We start from the raw sequence: 21,142 nt of genomic DNA on the forward strand, positions 1-21,142 counted from the left end.
TGCTACGACGAGCACGTAGACGGAATTATCCTATACTTTCGACGTCACGGTTCTTAAAAACGATCGAGGAGATCCTTAAACGCAGGAAAGAACTATCGCGGCGTTTAACGCGTAAACGAACGCGAGGTGAGATTCACGCGTTCGAGCCGAGTGGATCGCGATCCACGGATCCAGGAATCCGGTGGTGGTTAACGAGCTCGGCCGCGAGGATGCCGCGAAGACACCGGTAAGAGGATTCGTTGGTACACGAGCGGCGTAGCGTGCAGCGAGCGAGTGATTTAGCCGCTTAGATCGAGGTCCGCATACCGAACGACTGTGACCGACTCAGGACGGATCGAGACCCCGTTGGGCCTCGAGGCCTCAAGGCCGTCGAGCTCGTAAAGCCAATTCGTGCCTCTCCCTCGCTCGCCGGAGCGGATTTTCATCGCGCGCGACGAAGACGAGAATCAACCGCGACCCGACGCGCCGCGCCGCACCGCGCCGTTCCGCCTGCAACCTGCTCGCAACCACCTCGAGACCGGCTACGGGAATACCTTCGAGGAATATTCATCGTTAACGTTAATGTTTGCAAATTGTTGCGTTACGTCCGCGAACAGGGCCGTGGAAATTGCCGGTTTGCGAGCGGGTTCGCGAGCGGGTTTGCGAGCGGGTTTCCGAGCGGGTTGCCTCGATCCTCGCTTTGTCTCCTCTGACGGTACTCGCGGCGATGCTCCCTCGTGCTTTCCGCGAGATAATTTCACTCGTTAGCATCGTGAACGATGGTACCGGAGCGGACCTTAGACTTCCGGAGGGTTTTAACAACCCGATGGTGGATGTTCGATCGGTTACACGTCGAGTAACCTCCTCGGGGGTGAATTCAATGTTCGACGAGGAAGTTCGTTCCTTACTTTCGAAAATGTTTTCTTCTTGTTTTTCTTGGTTCGAAGTCTCTTTGCAACGTTAACGGAAAATTGTGAACGAGTACGCGAGAAGGAACAGCAGTTTCGCGATCAGTTGTGTAACAGCTTGCTTCTAAGTAACGAAGTGAATCGTTCGAAAAATAGTGTTTGTAAACAAAATTGTGTCGATCGTAAATAGGAGAAAGCGAAACATCCGTTTTTGCAATACCGACGCCGGTTGCGTAACCACTCGAAGTGGGATCGATTCTTGCACGATTTGAAATTTATATTTCAACTTTTAATCAATTGTAATTTATGTCGAACGCACGATCAATGTCGTTGAAAAAAAATTCCAGTTTCCCGACGAGGACGTCGAAACGCAAGGTCGAAACGTTGAAAAACAAATTCACGCGTAAAAATTGTTCCGGTTTGGTACGAGATGTTATTCCTCTCCCCTCGCGCGTTATTATCGGGATTGTATTTAGGATTTTAGTAAACGTTAACGATTCGTTCTTCGGAACGGGCCACGAGTTTACACCGCGATCCCACGTTCTTGATTTCAAAGCGATCGATTATGTTATCGAAGATACGTTTCGTCGACGGTTCGCGCCATGGCGGTGAGTCTCGATCGTCAACGATCGTCGAATCGATGCCAGAGAACGCGAAGATCGAAATCTGTTACCTCTCGAATCGCGTTATCGACGCGACCGAAATTACGGATAAAAATTACAAGTGGAAAAATTTCGGAACTTCGAAAGCGATCGATACGTTACACATAATACGCGTTCGAAACGGTAATAAATTTAGTATCAAATGGGTACGAGGCACATCTGCGCTATATTTATTATCATTGTTATTTTCTTTTTTTTTTTTTCATTCGTTAAACGGACACTAGACCTTTTTTTAAAATATACAACAAAGTTACAAGTAACGAAACGGACCGAGTCGCGCGCTGTCTCGTAGAGATTAAATTAATGTAAGTTGCGATACCGATAACCCGTAGATGAAACAACGATAACAGTAAAGGTAGTTGTACAAATATAAAGTACGAATCTCTGTTTATGAATCACGGAAACGGAAGATCGTCAATTACAAATTTTTACGTTGCAGTTTTGAACTTTTCGAAAGAACCAACGAAGAGATCAACGTTATTTACGATTCGAACAAATTCCCTCGATAACTGTCTGCCAGAGATCAATCGCATCGATGTACGAAAATGTCTAGATGTTCATTCGCAAGTCGATAATCACGAGTGACGAATTTTCAAACGTTCGAACAACTCTGCTTATCGACTCTCAAAATTCTTCCTCGTTTCGATCCGAACCCTAACCCTCGCAATACCAACTGTGCAGGCAACCGTACGAGAGCCTCAACCGGACCCGTAACTCGACCTTGTACAAATAATAGGTTGTTCTGTACTGTTCAATCCAGTACTGTTCGATAAGTTTTGTCGTTCGATGAAACTGTACCGTTCGATGTAGTACTGTAGTACTTCGATAAGTTTTGTAGTTCAGTGTAGTACTGTTCAATAAGTTTCACCGTTCATTGTAGTACTATTCGATAAGTTTTACCGCTCAATGTAGTACTGTTCAATAAGTTTTGTCGTTCGATAAAACTGTACCGTTCAATGTAGTATTATTCGATAGCTTTTATCGAACGACAAAACATATCGAACAACCTAATACTACACCGTTGAATAAATTTTACGAACGACGAAACTAATCGAGCAACCCAATATTTCGATTCGATAGTCTCCACGTACTTTCCTCGTACATCGAAGAAAATTTCAAACGGTACGATCAAACCGCACGCGAAAGTTTCACCGTCCGAACACACCCCTACGAGGATTAACCCCGATGCGTTTCTGAGTCTCCGCAAGTTCGTGGCATTTTTCGCCGAAAGACGTCGTCGAACGAAACATTAAGGTCAAAGAGCGACGACTATCACCTTGGCGAACGACCGTGGATCGATTGATCACCGTCGAATTCGTTTCGTCTTCCGGTTTGTTCGATTTTTTACTTTTTGTTATATTTTTTTTATTTTTGTTTTTTTTCGCGATCTCCGCTCGCGCTAATTTACCAGTGTCGAACAAGTTCGGGGCACGGAAAGCGGCGCGGGCCGCTGATTCGGTCCCGAGATACGTCTCCGGGCGTGTTGCGCGGTAGGCGAAACGGTAGAAAAGCAGAAAACGCGGGCTCGGTAAATTGGGGGCACGTAGCGCGCGATTCCACGAAATTTATCTGATCAAAGTCGCTCGGGCAAATCAAGCGGGCAGACACACGCGCTCGAGCGCGGATCACGAGGCTGGAAAACAGAACGACAACACATCTGATAAACCGCATCGACACCGGCGGCCGGGCTCGCGCGCGATCCGTTGTGAAACAATCGGACCCGAGCCGTTGCAACGACCGTACTTCGACTTTCCAGCCGGTGGACAGCTCGTACGTATGTTTCTGCGAACTATTTTTGCCGTTCCACGAATCTACGGCCACGGTATTTTCCATATATTAACCCCCACTCGCGATTTTCCTAACGACTCGCGCTAACCGGAGTGCGGTTCGGGTCGCGGAACCCGGTCGAACTTTGCGCTCTTTGTCGTCGCGGAACGCAACGATTCTCTTCGTTTTTTCTTTTCTAATTTTTCGTCCAGTAAATCCGTCGAATAAAAAAAAAAAAAACAAACAAAACCAATGTCGCGTTCGAACGGAGTTTGTCACACTTTTCACCCCTCTTCGAGGATCGAACGGACGTCAACGCGCGCCGTGACGCGGGATTTTTCGACCGTTTCGAACGCGATCTGTTCTCGTTCACGTGCGAAACCTATACGTAACACGGGGACGATACCTATCGTTTCCAAGAGCGTGTTTCGGTTATCCGGACTACGTCAGAGATACAATATTTTCGCGTTTCCGTGATCGTTTGCCCGCGCGGAAGGGCCGTCGCACGTGTTTCCCTTTCCCGAGGTAATTCGACAAGGTCGCCGCGATTCTCGAGAGACTCTCGTCGCCGTAATCGTTGTCGATGTACAAAAAAAAAATTAGATAAACGAAAGTCGATCGAGAGAAGCAACCGTTCTCGAGTAATACCGCTTCGAAGCGATTCCAATCGAGCGGAGACCTACCCGAACGCGAACCATCGACAGAAATTTTGCATCGTTCGACGTGATCGGTAAGAAACGATCCCCTGGAAAACGGCCGGTGTCGTATGGAGAAACAAGGGCAACTTTAAGAACTCGGTTTGTCCACCTAGTTTCGCCCTCTCGGTTCCACGATTCTATATTTACCGAGCGGCGAGCACGATCCGCGAAAATCTCGAACCGCGAGCGTATCGCGTACGATCGCGGGCGAGTCGCGTGTTACGAAAATAGCGCAACACCGTGTGGATCGTATCCCCCGTGTTTCCACCTGTTAAAATTCGTACGCTCGATACCGCACCGGTCTATCCTCTTTAACCGGCGGCCTTGCTCGCCCCCGTTAAACGGACTCAGGTGCACACGTACACGTAACGACCACGCTCCCAACCCTCCGTGTGGGTCGTCAACACACAGTCGGACGAGCAACCTCGTCCTCCCCACCCGTCGCAATCCGCCCCCTTGCACAGCTGCTTTACTCCCCTTTCCGAGCCCGTTCTCCCTCGATCGCGGCCGCCGCCCAACTCCCCCTGAACTCGTGACGTCATACTGCGATGTCGTCGGTGACGTCATTGTTATACCGCAGTTCCGTTCATCGATCGGGACGCCCGCCACCCTCCTCGCCCGTTTCAGGGGCGGAAAACCGGGTGCCCCCGTTGACCGCGTTCAGCGACGACCAACGACGACGAGGACGAGCAACGTATCCCGCGACATCAAAGGACCGATCGAGATTTCAACGGACAGCCTTTGACGCGGTTTCGTCATCCTTCAAAGGATCCCCCGACGCGATTTCGAAGATGTTTACGATCGACGAGAAAACAGCCGCGCGCGGTGCATCTCGCCCAAAGAGAATTTCCGAACGTCGATTCGGTTGATCGACGTTACCGAGATCGTTCAAGGATTCGTGATTTTGCGCGTCTTCCTAGAAACGTTGCGGAACGTCGAAGCGAACCTTTTTCTTCGTTTTTCGTTCTTTTTTTTTTTCTTTCTGTTTTTTTACTTCTCATACGGTGACGAGATCACCGGTGCAACGTCGAGGAAACTCGTAGCGATCGCTAGGATCCGGCAGGGTACACGGATCGCTCGGTCTCTCGCGTTGTCCTTGACTCGATCGCCGCGGAACTCGGCTCGTTACTTTCGTACAATCGTACCGTACACCGTTCGCATTTCGTAGTGCTCGTCGCGTGCTCGCGCGAATTGTTACGCGCTGTCGCGACCGTTAACGAGTCAACTTTCCAGCGGTCGTGAACGTTCCCTCGGTGAAAACTATAAATCACCGTGCAGCGGACAAGATGGAATACCGGTAGAAATTTATCAGCGGTATCGGCAGCGGCTAATCGACAACGTTTCGAATAACTGTCCCGAGCATTCCCCGGCGAGGTTACCGCAAGAGGACGACAGCTTTTTTGCATGAAAATTAAACGACGTGTCGGTATCGCGCGCACCTCGAAAGGTGGTCGTTGTTTCGACGGTGGTAATCCTTTCCATCGAACCTCTTCGACGGGGAAACGTTACTCGGATTGATATCACGATCGTGAACCCGACGGTAAGTGGGTCACGCCCGGTGGACGACGAATCGCGAAATCGGAGATCGGGCCGGTGAAAAGGGGAATGCGGCTGCACCGGACGATGGAACGACTCTATGTTCGACCGGCGAACGTTATCGGCGTTTTCTTTTTTTTTCGGTGGCAAGGTCAAACGTTCCGCGTACGTACACGTACGTATGCAGGTACGTGGTACGTCCGGCCGAAGAAAACCGTTTAATTCGCGCGTTCGTTAAGCCGAGCGAACCGACCGCCTCGAATCGATACGGGGCTACCGCGTGGGTGGCAACGACTGGTTCACGCGTGTACCGATACTCGCGTTTTCGAGGACGATTCGAAGACGATTCGACAACGATTTCCCGCCCTCGAACCAACGAACGCGTCCCGTCCACGAAATCCGTGACAGGGATCGGTTTCCGCGCCCCGTACGTTCGTCCTCGCCCCGGATCCACTATTTTCGTTGGCCCGATCCTCGCGTCGAACGTAAAAATGTTCGAGCACGTGCACGATGCAACCGTGAACGACCAGCTCCCGACGCAGCTGCGACCTCTCCTTCTCCTTCTCCTCCTTTGATAGTTGTTGCATTTCTACCCGATGACATCACACAGACTCACTTTGAGCCGGTCGCAAGTGCCGTTATATTTGTGGCGAGAAAGTACAGGAAGAACTCGCACCTACGTATGCCCCCGATCGATCAAACCGGACCGCGTTGAAAATTCTTGAAAAATTTATCTCGACGCGTCCGTGCATACCGGGAGCGACGATACCGCCCAATTCTCAACCGGTGGTACTCTTGAATATTCATCCCGAGGCCGACGATACTTCCCGATGCTCGGTTCCCGATAACCGATACCGACGAACGTCCAATATTCGAACGACGGTACTCGCGAATAGCCGATCGTCGAGCAACGACGTTCGAAAACGTTACACGAACGACAACGGAGTAGAAATCTACTCTCGGTAACGAGAAACGTTTTTCAACGCGTTCGAGTCGCGTAGCAGACATTTTTCGGAAGAATTGCGCGCAAAAGCAACCGGCGATGTTCCAAAATGACTCATTCTCGAGGTGTCGGCGGTTTCCAAATGCCCCGAGTCTCGGTTAGAAACGCTGTATTTACGACGTCCGATCTCCGATTAGCAATGTTCCCAAACGCGCGACCCACAGACAGTAGACACTTCCTCGTAAATTCCTCCAAACTAGTACCACTCCCAAACACCTAATTTCCAAACGGTGACGCTCGTATTCACGATAGCCGATTTTCGACGAGCAACATTTCCAAATATATAACTCGTACCCAGAGGATGTATTTGGTCCTGCTCTCCGGTGTATCTGTTCCCGACGAGTACCGTTTCCGAATACCTATTTCTCTACGAGTAACTCACGCTCGTATTCACGATAGCCTATTTTCGACAAACAACACTTCCAAATATAAAACTAGCGCCTAGACGATACTCTCCGGTGTATCCGTTCCCAACGAGTACCGTTTCGAAATACCCACATTGTTACAGGTAACCCGCAGCCAGCCACCTCTCTCGAGTTCTCTCGAACGAGTACCATTTTCAAACACGCGGTTCGAACACTCGTATTCGAGATACCCGATCCACGACCAGCAACGCTCCGAAATACACAACCACGGCACGCGTCTACTCTCCAATGCGGTTCTTCCCGAGTGAGTACCATTTCCGTGCAATTGTCTACTCTCCAACGCGGTTCTTCCCGAGTGAGTACCATTTCCTTGCAATTCCCGACCGACGATCCTCCCGATAGGTAGATCGCGCGAACCGGAGTCTCTCGTCCCCAAAAATCCTCTACAGCGGTTCGAGGCGGATACTCGTCCCGGATCGGTTTTCTAAAAACGCAGCCGGTCCCGGGTACCGGTCCCCGGAACGAATCGATGGAACCTCTTTTCGAGCGGTCGGTCATTCACCAAAGACTGGCACCGGACCGGTATTTACGTTTCGAACGGCGCTGCAAAAAGCTCGCGTCAAAGCACGCGCGCGATGCGTCGTCACAAGTCTGTTTTGGCACCGGTTACAACGTCCCTCACCGTTCCCCGTCGCCGTCCACCTCCGGTTCCCGCCTCCCCCGTTCCTCCCGGTTCGCGTTTTTCGCCGCGGCAACGTCACGCGGAACCCAGTCGCGACGCGCTAATCCTGAGCTTCGGGCGTTAAATTTAACCACTGCCACGCCGACTATTACGCGAGCAACGAGCAGGGTAATCTCGCGTCGGTTGACTATCCGTCCCCGATACCTCCCTCCGACCCCCGGACGACCGTTTCTCCCGTCCCGCGTCGGCATTTCCCGGAAACGGATTGCGCGACGACGCGCTCGTGACACCTCCGCAAAAATTACCAACGCCACGTGACGCCCGCGTACCAAGGTCGCGACCGGTATGCGCCACTCCTCCGTGAATGAACGCTCGGAGCCTTTTAACGTTTCCTTTTTCATTTTTTTTTTTTTCTTTTTTCTCGATTTTCTTTCTTTTCCTTTCGCTCGAGGCCACTCGTATCGAAAACGCGCGAGAGGTAAAGACAATACGCGAACGCGCGCTGATAAGCGAGAAGTTAGAGATCGCCGGCTCGTAATACTCCACCACGAGGCCAATCGGAATTTTTGACGATGCTCCAGCTCCGAGTATCGTTGACCCGAGTACGAACTAGATTTTCTCAATAATTGTAAACACAGCGCACGGTGAGACGAACGGGGAGAGACATCGTTCGCGAACCGTACGGGGTCTGCGTTTCGATCGTATCGAAGAAATCGTATTTACGAGTTCATTTTTACACGGATGGGAGCGTGAAAAGTTACTTAGAGCAGCGTAACGTCCACCTTTCGTGGCGAAAGAAATTTGATCGAGACGAGAGGGACACCCCGCAGCGTCAAGAAGAGGACGAGTATCGTCGACTTTGAACCATCGTGGCCGTGCGTGCGTTACCCGCCGTAAGTTTCAAGGACAGGACGAAACATCGACGAGCGGTCGAAAACGAGCGAAGAGGAAATTTTATTTCGAATTTTTTCCTTCCTTCGATCGGGAAACGTTCCAACGGAAAGAATTCGTTAAATATTGACGCGCGATCGATAAACGACTCCGGTATCGCGATCGATGCTGGTACGCGCGTTACTGTGTATTCGTCGTTTACGAAAAATAAAAATCACCCGCTCGTCCGAATAAAGGAACGACGAGCCACGGCCGCGAACTGGGTTAAACCGACTGATCGGATCCGATCGATTTTTCTTACCGGCTTGGAAACGGCGAAGATTGGAGAAAAAAATCAACCGCGGCGCGAAACGTTCCTGGATTCGATCTTTGACGTTTCTCGATCGGAGATTTTCGACGACGATGGATCGGAAAACGTTCCGCGTGGATGGAAAAAATGGTGTTCGAAATAGACCGCGAATCGATAGAAACTCTCTCTCTCTTTCTCACTAGAGTTACCTTGTTTCGCACCGAGCTGGATGGCACATCCTGGCGATCGGATCTCTCATCGAGGAATATTCGCGCGGTAAGTTTCCTTGCACTTGACTCGATCCGTTGAAACTTTCGCGAAACGCACGCTCGAAACTCGATTCGGCCGTCAGAGCGAGCGGTGGTTCCGCGCGGTTCACCGCGTCATCGTTCGAGCGTCGTACGCGCGCGAGAAACGTACGGTGACCGGTGCACTTTTCCCGGTAATTCGAACGCGATACGAACGCGTGTATCGGCGTGACGCCGTGGACGAACGAATTCGTCGGTCGCGTGTTACGCGGAACCGAGAGAGACGCGACGAAGGCGACGAAGACGACGAAGACGACGAAAACGACGACGTTGGGTATCGACGGACGCTCGTCGCCAACAACGACCACGCGCGACCACGACCACGACCACGACGGCCGCAACGTTCGAAGGAGGTGGCGAAGACGGCGACGAGGACGGCAATGCATAACGCCCGAAATAGCGTCGTCCTTGGCGGTAACGCGTGACGTCGTCGCTGGCTGCCGTCGGTCGGTCGATGACGGACGGGGGCGGCGTAGTGACGTCAGAGTTAACGCCGAAGCACCGGTGCGAGCGTCGCGACGACTTCGCGGAGTTTGCGCGCGGAACGGTCCCCGCTCGTGCGTCAAGTTTGAATGAACCTCGAGCGGCGCGCACCGCGAGGGAATACTCGCGCACCTTCCGCCTCGTTGTGTATTCTTTCAACAAAGGGGGACGACACCGGGACGGAACAGGGGGAGGAGGGTGTACGGAACCACCGCGACCACGGTGGCCCTCGCGATCGATCGAATGGACACTCGACTATGCAAATCGCTGGACGGATCGCGTCTCCGCGTGACGCAGTCGTTCCCGAGGTTATAGGTCTCCGTTTCGCGGGGTGAATTTCGAGACGCGGTTTACGTAGCCGGTGAATCGAGAATTTCGACGCGTGACGAACACAGAAAACAGAGAAAGAGATAGAGACGGATAAATAGATAAATACACGGATAGATCGATAAAGAGAGAGTAGAGAGTACTTGGTGAACGAATCGCCATCGAGAATTTCGACGCGTGGCGAACAGAGAAAACACAGAGAAAGAGACAGAGATGGATAGATAGATAAATAATACACGGATAGACGGATAGAGAGAGAGTAGAGAGTAGTTGGCGTTTCTGGCAGCGAGAAACGGATTCGTGAGAGGATTTTGCCCGCGAGTAACGGTCGATGCGAGCTGCGTGAACGATCGATCGATCGTCGTGGTCGTCGGGACGCACGGACTCGAGGAGAAATTATAGCCGGCAGTGCCGCGCCGCCGTCGTGTCAAAACTCGCGCGCGGAATACGTTTCCGCGGGTGAAATCTATTTCAGGTGAAACAAGGCCGTGCGTCAGCCGGCCGCGTTACACATTTTTACTCGGTGTTCGCCCGAATTACCATAAGCCCTCTCTCGGAGGCGCGGGTGGGCGGGTGGGCGGGTGGGCCCGCCGCGACGTCGCATGCATCCATCGCGTATACCCCTCGCGCCTCTCCCGCTTCGTTTCCTTTCTTTCTGCCACCACTCCGCGCTCGTTCTCTTTTCCATCGAAATCGAACGAACCGCGCGCGATCCCTATCGATCCGACGTTAATCAACCGTACTGAAACACGACGAATTAAGTCCTCCCGGTATTTATAGCGCCACCGTCTGACTACTGACCCTTTCACCGCTGGCACGCGCGTTCATATGCATCAACGTCACTTATCGATTCCAGAGTCATTATGCGCGAGTCACAATCTCATTACGCGGCTCGAGTAATCTCTCTCTTTTCCTCTCTCTCCCTCTCTCCCTCTCTCTCTCTCTCTCTCTCTCTCAGTTTCTATCTCGTTCTCGCTCTCTTTCTCGCGCGTTCCCCGACGCGTTACCACGGACCGATCGACCGGTAATCGGGTTTTCGGGCCCGCCGGCGACGCGTTTCCAGGTATTTTCCAGGGCGTCGCGGGTCCACCGGCTCGATTTTCGAACCGCTTCTTCGCGCCGCGAGCAATTCACGCAACCGTGTTAACCGCGAAATTGCCCAAGATCGATCGACGTTTATCGAATTTACGATCAATTCCGCGATTCCGGCACGTCGTCGAGGGACCACCCACGCGGACGCGCGATCGTTAACGGAAGGATTGATAACTTTCCCTTAGGACGCGCTACTTTTTTCGCGATCGATTCGTTTGATTTCGATCGTACCTTTTCTCTCGGTCCATCGAACGAAAAGAACGAAGAAAGATACGCGATCGTAACGGAGAAATTAGTAACTTTCCCTTAGAACGAGCTATTTTTTCCATTTGCGATCGATTCGTTGATTTCGATCGTACCTTTTCTCTCGGTCCATCGAACGAAAAGAACGAAGAAAGATACGCGATCGTAACGGTGAAATTTCCCTTTCCCTTGGAACGAGCTATTTTTTCCATTTGCGATCGATTCGTTGATTTCGATCGTACCTTTTCTCTCCACCGTACAAAAAGAACGAGGAAAGATACGCGATCGTAACGGAGAAATTAATAACTCTCCCTTAGAACGCGCTATTTTTTCCGTTCACGATCGATTCGTTGATTTCGATCGAAAGATAGAATTTTCGAGCGAAGAAATAAAAAACTCTGGTCCGCGTCGACCGTAAAACGTTCGACGAGCGTTTCAATGGCGGAATCGACGCGCGATCGAGGACGGTGGCGTTTGCGAATCCACGTCCAGCACCACCGTTCGCTTTCTTCGACCACGGTGGTGGTTTCCGGCTCGTTTCCCGATCGCGTGTCCCACGCCGGAAACAACCAACGATTCTCCTCCCGCCTACGCGAAACCGCAACTTCGTGAAAAACGCAACGCAGCGATCGCGCTATTTCGAGGAACGATCTGTCGTTCGAACGCCTCCGATTCGACGCCTCGATGTCGACGCCCTTGAATCCGATTTCGATCCTCCGTTCGTTTGCAAACGAAAACGTGAGAAGAGCCGTCTCGACGGATTTGCGTCGTTTCCGAGAACCTGTTCCCTCGATGCGGGAAAATAAGCGAACTCGTCCGATCCGTTGACACTCGCGCGATCGTTGATCGTTCTTCGAGTCGATCGAAGCGTTTCGCTAAAATTTCTGACGTGAACCTTTTCGCACTCGAAGCTTCTCTGGTAAGAGAAACCAACGTCTCGACGAGAATCCTTCGAATCGTGTAATTAATTTCAAACGGAACATTTTCGTCTCAATTTTCGTGTACATATGTTCACATCTTACAAGAAAGAAGTAATTGAATTTTCATTTCAATTCCAAAACGATGGTTTCCCGAATTGGAGAAAGTACACCGAATTAAGTGGCGGTCGAAAATCGCCTCTAGAGTGGAAACGGTCAACCCTCGCCGCAACTGAATCTTCTCGGACTCGAAGACACTTGTCGTTCGATTCGTCGGTAGAATTTTCATTGGAAATTGAAAAGTGTAAAGCGGTCGAATCTTCGTTCTAGCAAGATCGAGTCACGGGCCCGTTCGAATCCGTAGCGCGTTCCCGTCCGTGATCGTTCAATGTTCTCGCCGCGAAGGTCGAGCGTAGACAAGACGAGGAATAATTTTTATCGAGAGGTCGAACAGCTTTCTTTAGATACGGGAGATAATATATTATGATCGCAGCACGGACAAATGCATGCACGGGGAGACGGAAAACGGACTTGGATAAATGACCAGGGACTTTGACGCCTAAGTTAACGAGATAAAGTGGCATTTTCGACGGAGGCTTTGAAAGTGAGCGGCACCGGCTCGGGAAAAGTCGACACGGCCGCGGGGAATGTTAAGAAAATTGCACATTTCGCGCACCATCGGAAAATCGAGGACTCGTTTCGTATTCACGCGTTCGAAAATCGCGAGATCGCGCGTTTCGATAACACCGATCGAACGATTCACGTGGCGAGTGTCTCGCCTCTTTCGACGATTCGTCGTTTTTGTTCAAGAGAGCAACCGCGATTAGTACGTTTCGCTCTTCTCGTACCCGTGGAACGTGGTTCAGGTACAAATTCTCGGCGGTTTGCACACTTTTCCGATAGTTCGATTTAGAAAACCGTGCGACGCCGAGGAGAAACCGTGAAGCGGATTCGAAGATCGGAGAAATTCCACGCGCAACCTTACGGACTGCACAAATTGTCCCGTACGTAAATTACTCTTGCAACCTGACTCACGATCGATTAAAAACAACGATCAAGTATATTCAACCGCGACGCGTGCAAGGGAGATCAACGTTCGGAGCAGCGTGGCGAATTGAGGGACTCGCGACGCGAACGGAGTTGAGATCCTCGGGTCTGAAACGACCCAGCCGAGAGGATTCGAGCGAACGTTTCTCCCTGGGAGAAAGAACGAGCAATTTGTAAATTTTCTCGATCGTCGACGTTTCTTCCGATCTCTACGAGCACGAATCGTACGTTGTATCGAACGAAAGACTCGCATAAAAAACGTTTCATCGCGTTCGAGGTCTCGTTTCCATCGAGGAAATCTCGTCGATCGGTTAAGAACGCAAAGAGAACGGGTAAAATGTTTAATTTTCGTTATTAAATGAAATTCAATTCGGCGTGCACGCGTGTGTTATCGCTTTCGCTCGGGCCGTCAGCCGTGCGAATCGACGGGTCGCTCGCGCTGAATAAACAATAACAATGGCGGGGATGGCTCCGTTCCATCCGATACAGGGTGAAATTGTTTCCGCCTTACGTGGACAATTTGTGTTTTCTTTCACGTTTTACCTTATATCGTCGACTTTCTTACGAGCGCGAGACTCAAATTAGGATTTAGGTCGACGAAATGTAAAATAATATCGCGCGCGCGCGAATCTTCCTAAAGATTCTTCAAATTTAATCCACCTATCTCGGTATCGTCCTCTCCGGTATCCTTCGTTCGTTTTTGATATCTTTCTCTCTCTCAGAAATTTTAAACATTTAATTATTCTCCGTTTTGGAATTATTCTCGATGGTATCCGTTAACCGTCTGCGCCGTCTGCGGAGATTTTTCAAATTTAATCGTTCGGACGAGCTGCGCTCGAACGTATCTTATCGATCGTTGTACGCGCGTTTCTCGCGAACTCGGAACGCAAGACGCGAAACGAACGAAATTATTTTTCGCGTTTACCCGATCGTTACTCTTCTTCCTTTACGCGCGTGATCTTCCGACCTTTTCATCCGTGAATTATTATCACCGACTCTGTAATATTCCCAGATAATTTCCATCGGCGATTCCAAACCGTGCACGCTCGTCGATCGTCGAAAAATCGAGCGCGTCCGCGGTTTACGATCTTAGACGATGTCCGTAGACTCCGATCGACCGATATCGAGAGTGGTCGCGACGCCTATCGTCTTTCCGAATTTGCATTCCCGGGGAGCGTGCGTTGTTAGACGAGGCGTCGCGATGTGGACGCGGTGAATCGTCGTCGGTCGTTCATCGTTCTAGCACGCCGAAAACGTGAAAAGTGTAACGGCACGTGATGCCGGCGGTCGTCTTCGTCGTTTCTTTAGCCGCCTTTGTGTCCCGGCCAAGCAGCCGCGGATCGCCCGCCTCGTACGTATATTTAGTTTGCCCAGTAAAACAATGCAATTGGCCTCTAGGAAGCGCTCACGTCCCACGGGCACTCGTCGTCAAAATACTATTCAATTTTACGTCTCCAACGACCGTTTCCGCGCGTATTCGTCGCATGCACGGGGACATCGTCGATCGTACGAAACCCGCGATACGCGGATCCCGAAGTACGTAAGGTTGCAACGAGACGCGAGCACGCGTCCGCGGGAATCTCGAAAACGGTTTTACGCCGGCGAGCGCTCGTCCACGGAGTACAAAGAAGGCCAGCCGAGGATATTTTCGTCCGTCTAGCGTTTATCGGACGTTTGGAAAAGACGAAGCCGACGGAACGCGCTCTATCCTCTTCGAAACTCGCGAATCGAATCGAATCGAATCGATTCGAGGGAACGCAATCTCTCGAAAAGATTTCACCGACGTCACGAACGTTCGTTCACGGACAACGCGAATTAGGAAACGGGTTGGTTGCCCGTTACGCGTCGTTGGCTCCGCTAAAATTTCATTTCGAGAACTCGAAGAGCCACGGTCGATCGAACGTCCAAGCCAAGGTTCGTCGTGTCGGTTTTACCAACCAGCCGGCAAGATTCGGAGGAAACTTATTTTCGTAACCTTCCGCGAATCCGTGTACGAAACATCGCCGCGATAAGCGTCTCTCGTTTCGTAATTCGCGCGCGTCGATCGTTCCGCGAACGCGCGTTCTCGAATCGTTGCTCGACGACGAGGAACAACGTCGGTAACGTCGAATTTTACACCGTGGACGCGTTCACGGAGTCTCGATTGCGCTGTTCGCGTGATCGTGAACGATGGTGTTCGTTGTGTCTCGCGATCGTCGATTTTGCAACGCGCGCTCTCGTCGCGTTCCCGAAATTTAAAAATCTGTTCACCACGTTTGGCCGTAAGAAGGATACCGAATCGGTGAGAGGGGACGTGGCCGAAAATTGGTAGGATGCACGCGTGCGCGCGATGCCCGATACTACGTACCATAAACCGAAATTCCCGACGCAACCCGATATTACGCTTTACAGGTATCGCCCGGTGATTCTTCGAGAGCCATATACCCGCGTTCCGTGTACGCCCGCTAATTATTCGTAATAAAAGGAATCCGCGGTTGGTCGTATCGCGCGGTAACCGGCGGAGCGGATTTTATCGTCGATTGCGCGGGCTCCGAGTAACGACGCAGCGGCGCGCGTACCGTTTGCCAAGCGTTTAAAAAGAATTAAGTAGTTACGGACGTGCCAGCTCAGACACCGCCGGCACGATGCACGTCCCGCTAATGTCCGAGTTCGATTACGGCAGACTACTTGCGCCGTGAAACCTCCACGACCACGCGATCTCGCACCGAGCTCTACTCGACGCGCGCACTCGCGGTACCACCGACGACGGATAGCGCGCGCGAACCGCCGATTTTCCACCACGTAGGTGACAGAGAGCGCACGTCGAAACGTGGAGAGAAATCGGTGAGAGAGAGATCGCGAAACGTCGATCGAAACCACCGTCTCGAGACCGCACGGAACCGCGCGACCGATACCTTTATCGTTGTCTCTCCGTTATCCAGCGCGTAACCCCCCACCCGTTTCGATCGCGGCTCGCGAGGAGGAGGGGGTAGTGGACGCGTTCGCGTTTTCGTCGTTTGCGCGCGCACGCCACCCGAAACCGGCGTATATCGCAATCACGTGCCCACGTAACGGTCAGACTGACAGCCGATCGACTATCGATAGCGAAACGCCGCGCTGCTCAACGGGGGCACCGTCGCGACGCGAGAACGAGGACCGGGGAGGGCCGGAGGGTAGGGGAGGGGAGGGTAGGGTGGCCGGCCCGGTGCGTTCGAACGCGCGGAAGTCATAAGCCGTTGATTTACCATTGTCACGGCCGTTACTCTCGCGAACCTGACAATCGGTTTTCGCAATTCGTGCGCGCGAACCCGGCCGGGGTTCGGTACCTCGTCACAATGCAGCAGAACCGGTGACCGCACCTGCACTCGCTCCACCTCGCACCGCGGGGTTATATTTGTTCGTTCTCGTGCTCTCTTCTTTCCTGCGCGGGCAGGTCTCGTGCGGGCCAACTATGCACGCGGAAAAGAAACGCCTGCCTTGCACTCGGCCGACTGCCAGACTATATTTACCTTAACGTGCCGATTACACCTGTAAAGGAGTCCTGTCGGGCCGCGCGGCCCATACCCGATCGAACCCGTCTCTCCCGTGATCGAATACGGAATCCGTCGGAGAGAACGGACGCGGACCGACGAACGAACGCGACGATACCACCAACGACCCGATACAGGGAACATCCTAACCCCCCGAGGGATTTTCTCTTTCGCGGGAACGGTGTTTCGTTTCTCTTTTTCTTTTTTTTTTTCTTCTCCGCGCGAGAGGCAACCGGGTGACGAAACTTGCGTCGTGGAACGTCGAGAACGATAGGAAACGCGAAACGCGAGCATCGATCGAGATCGCCGGTTTTTACGTGGAAACGGTCTACCGCGTTGCGTTCAAAGCGAGCGTTCGCGACCAATCGCGGAACCGCAACCTTTAGATCCTTTTCGCGGTTCGAATCGATTGGCTACGGTGAAACGTCGAGAGGGGAGAAATCGTCCCTTCGCTCTATCGTTCGCACCTCATCTCCGCTTTTTGCTCGCTCTTTCTGCTTTAATGCCATGCACATTAACCTTTTTCGTTATCCAGCGAGAACGCACGCGACTTCGTCGCGCACGCTATTGTCTTTCGTTCTTCCTCTGGTTCTTCTGCCGCCCGCTCGAGACCGTTTAAAGGTCTCCGTAATTATCCTCGATGGGACAAAGACGGACGAATCGAAGCGGATTTCGCGAGACGAGCGTTACAACCACGGTCAACGATCGCGAGAAAACAGGATTTCGTCCCGTGTTTAAATATCACGATTGCAACCTCGGTGATTTAGGTAGCGCGGTTTCCCGCTCTTTTGAAACACTTTGAAGTTCTTTTCCCCGAAATATCTGCCTTCCAGTCCGCGTGCGGAACTTTCACAAATTCGATCGGCGAACGGGGATCTCGTCCGCCTTTCGATCGCGGTTACGATACTCGATGGATGAAAAAATCCTCGCCGTGCAACGAGAAAGAAAATCGATCGTTCGCGAGCACCGACCGACCGGAAGGTGGCTTTCGGGAATTTTTCCAGAACGTGGCGAATCTTAACGATAATTTGTCCGAATGTACCGAACTTCGTCGAAAAATTTCGATCGAGGTAAACGTTACGACGAAGCGACGTAAAGTACGTCCAACGAGGAATTCCTTTTCGGAAAATTGTACCCGGTCGCGTTCGAACGAACGGAAAAGTACGTATCGAGGAACCCGATGTCCGGGACTTCGAAGCGATACGAGCGCTCGAGAAACGAAAGTTAAAAAAAAAAAAGAAAGAAAAAAGTCCGTACGCTCGACGATACCGACACCGACGCGAATCGTGAATCGCGAAACCTTGCCCTTTTCATTTCGCACGATTCGATCGTACGTTTTCCACGGGCGTTTACAACGGACAAACGTTCGATAAAACGCCTCGCGATCGGCGAAAAAAAAAAAAACAATATCTAAAAGCTAGCTCGTCCTTCGGTCGATCGTCCCGTCGCAACTCTTCGAGTAACCTTACGAAATAAAAAACAATGAAAATTCAAACGGAGACGAGCTCCCGTAACGACCCAATGGACGCGTCGATCGATCCATCTCCGTGGTCGTTATCAACGACAATCCGACCGTCACCACCAACCATCACCACCACCACCACCTTTAACCACAACCTGACAGCCATCAGCGAGCGTGTGCAAATCCTTCGTACACGGACGGTAAACTATACAGGACGGTCCCAAGGTCTTTTGTTTTGTTTTTTTTTGGTATGACTGACTTACACTTGTTCCAATGATCGTGGCGTTGCGTAGCGTGATGCTCGAGGTTCCGATGATGGTCATGATTGTTGTTGGTGTCCGCCGCGATGGTGAGCTGGTGGTACGGTGTAGTCGGCAGATGGATCGTCGTCGATCGATCTCGTTGATCGTGATCGCGATCGTGATTGCGATCGAGGAGTAGATGGCTGCCGGTGGTGGGACGCTGGTGGGTGGTCGCGGCACCGGCCGCGGCTGCTTCCGTGGCCGTATCCTCGACGGTACGCATCGCACGTACGATCAGCACTCTCGCGCCTCGTTTTTGCTCGTCTCATTCACCGACCCGGTCGGGACACACGGGGGCCGTGCTATCGCGCGGCGTGTCTCTTTAAATGTCCACGCGCGGACGATCGACGACCGCGTTGATCGCGACCATCCTACGGAACGATCTCGCGCTTTTTCCTTTCCCTCTCGCTTCCTTCCTGGCGCGCCTTTCTCGTTCGCCGTGAGTAACCGCGGCGAAACGCGCACGCGCCTCTTACGCCGTACGGAAAAACGCGATTACGGGGAAGAAGAAGAAGAAGAAGAAGAAGAAGAAGAAGAACAAACAAAAAGACAAAAAAAAAAACGAATTACGAAAACAAGCGGAAAAGTCGTTTAGGCGCGGTGGCGAGACCCACCACCGGTACCGGTGGACGGTCGCGTTCTACTTTCTCGCTCTCTCTCTCTCTCTCTCTCTCTCTTTCTCTCGATCTCTCTCTCTCTCTCACTCTTCGATCGCGGCGAGCGACAGTTTCCAACGAGTCCTTGGACGAGAACCGCGTTCGCTGATACGCGCGCGGAGGGATGCGAACGTGGCAGTCGGAGAAACGAAGAGACAACGACGACGACGACGAACGAACGAACGCGCGAAAGCGAAAGGGGACGAAACCGGGGACACCCGCGCGTCGAACGGGAACTCGCAGTCGATAATTTCTCACGGGCTCGTAAACACCGGCCGTGGCAGTCACCGTAACGCGTAACTTCTCGACTGTGTCGTTATCGACGCGGCGGGCAGCGGGCGGTGCTAAGGGTGCACGAGAGAGAAGAAAAAACAAACAAAGAGATACGATATTTTGCGAAGCGGGACAAGAAATCGGAACGTACGTGCTCTACGATCCGACCGAAAGGCGAACACACACACACACACATGTACACGACTCACCCACAACACATGGAAAACAGAGAAACAGAAGCGACGACGACACACGTGTTATCACCGACCTGTGTGCGTGGTCGTAGGGCTAGACGATGCCTTCCTGACGTCTTCGGAGGTCAGCGCTCCATCGAGGAGCCCGAACAGTTCCGCCCTGGGCACTCGCATGCAGACTCCAGTTCTGTACGTCGCGAACATCCGATTTACCGCTCCACCGTCGACACGGCCGACATCGTTCCAGTTGTTTTCGTCGTTCGCGCGTCGTCAGTTCGGATCGATGGTTGTCGTCGTCGAACGCCGAGTGCTTCGCTCGGGCGTCAGCTGACGCGCGCACGAACCAACGGTCCCGCGCGAATTACCGCCTTCGAAGTTTAGACGCGAACGAACGCGATACGGTCCGATCTACGCGCGGGAGGTTCCCCGTTCCTCTCTCTCTCTCTCTCTCTCTCGAGAAGAGAAGAAAAAAACCACCCGTCCGGCGAGAGAAACAAAGGCCGGTCGGAAACGTACAGCACGAGACACACCGAGTCCCGTACGCGGAACCACGCGCGCCTCGAACCGTTGCTCGGTTAGCCTCCCTCTCCCCGTCTCTCTCTCTCTCTCTCTGTCTCTCTGTACCGCTGGTCACGCGAAACTCAAACACAAACGTCCTTGGCTGCACCACCGGTGTTTCTTCCTCGTGTGTAATCCCAAGTTTTCTCACTCGAAGCGCGCGGTTCTACGACGAAAGCCGATTACGCGATCGCTGCACGCGGAAGAAGCGAAACACCGGACGACGGACGGTACCGAACGACCGACGGAGAAAGAGTCAAGAGAGGACAGAGAGTGTGCAATACCGTGCGGTGGTACGTACGCCGATTGAAAAAACAGCGCGAACGTTTAGCAAGAAAGCGACACGCTCTCGCACGGGTGGCCGGCCGCCGCGTAACTGAGTCCGGATCGCGCGCGTTCCTCCGCTATATTAAAACCGTAGCGTGTGTAGCGACGGCGGCGAACGGCGAACGGCGAACGGCGCTAACGATGACGTCACCCGCGGACGTCATAACCCGGGGCACACACGACAGCAGCCGGCGGATCGATGGACCTGGCTCGAGTGAGCGTCCCCATTGGCCCACGCGGACGATGATGCCGCTACGATGACGTCAACGCTCCAACTACCGATCACCCGTCCTCCCTCCACCCGGACGACCAACCCCACGCAACCCAACCCGATCTAACCCGACCCGACCCAACGGCGGCACGCGGACCACCGTTGCTGCCTCTTCTCCTTTTTCCTACACCGTACGAGCAAGCGAGACAACCGAACCCGGTGCTGCTCTCTTCGCTCCTGCGTCCCTCCTCCTCCACCACCGAACCTCCACCGTCGTCTCCCTCCCTCTCGCTCTCGCTCTCGCTCTCGCTCTCGTTCGCCTTCTCCGTTCCACCTTCGGCTTATTTCCATCCTCTGCCTCCCTTCTCTTTCCCGTGACTCGGTCCGCTCGCTTTGGCCCGCTTCCGTAGGATCCTCGCGCTCAGAATGTTCTCGGGCCGTGCGCCACGCGCG

At 52.6% G+C, this 21,142-nt stretch overlaps 1 protein-coding gene across 3 annotated transcripts in view; it reads right to left on the bottom strand.

Annotated features, from left to right (window-relative positions):
• The window catches only part of Hr38 (Hormone receptor-like in 38), a 74,502-nt gene extending 53,991 nt beyond the window's left edge, over window positions 1-20,511 (bottom strand). Inside the window, exon 1 of one of the 3 annotated variants that reach the window (XM_076311475.1) lies at window positions 19,668-20,511. In XM_076311475.1, the coding sequence (XP_076167590.1) occupies window positions 19,668-19,797 (130 nt within the window). In that variant the 5' untranslated portion in view covers window positions 19,798-20,511. The other 2 variants (XM_076311474.1, XM_076311473.1) reach the window with 2 other exon arrangements.
• Between the last annotated feature and the right edge of the window lie 631 nt (window positions 20,512-21,142).

This window comes from Ptiloglossa arizonensis, chromosome 5 (genome assembly GCF_051014685.1).
Source record: "Ptiloglossa arizonensis isolate GNS036 chromosome 5, iyPtiAriz1_principal, whole genome shotgun sequence".
Taxonomy (NCBI): domain Eukaryota; kingdom Metazoa; phylum Arthropoda; class Insecta; order Hymenoptera; family Colletidae; genus Ptiloglossa; species Ptiloglossa arizonensis.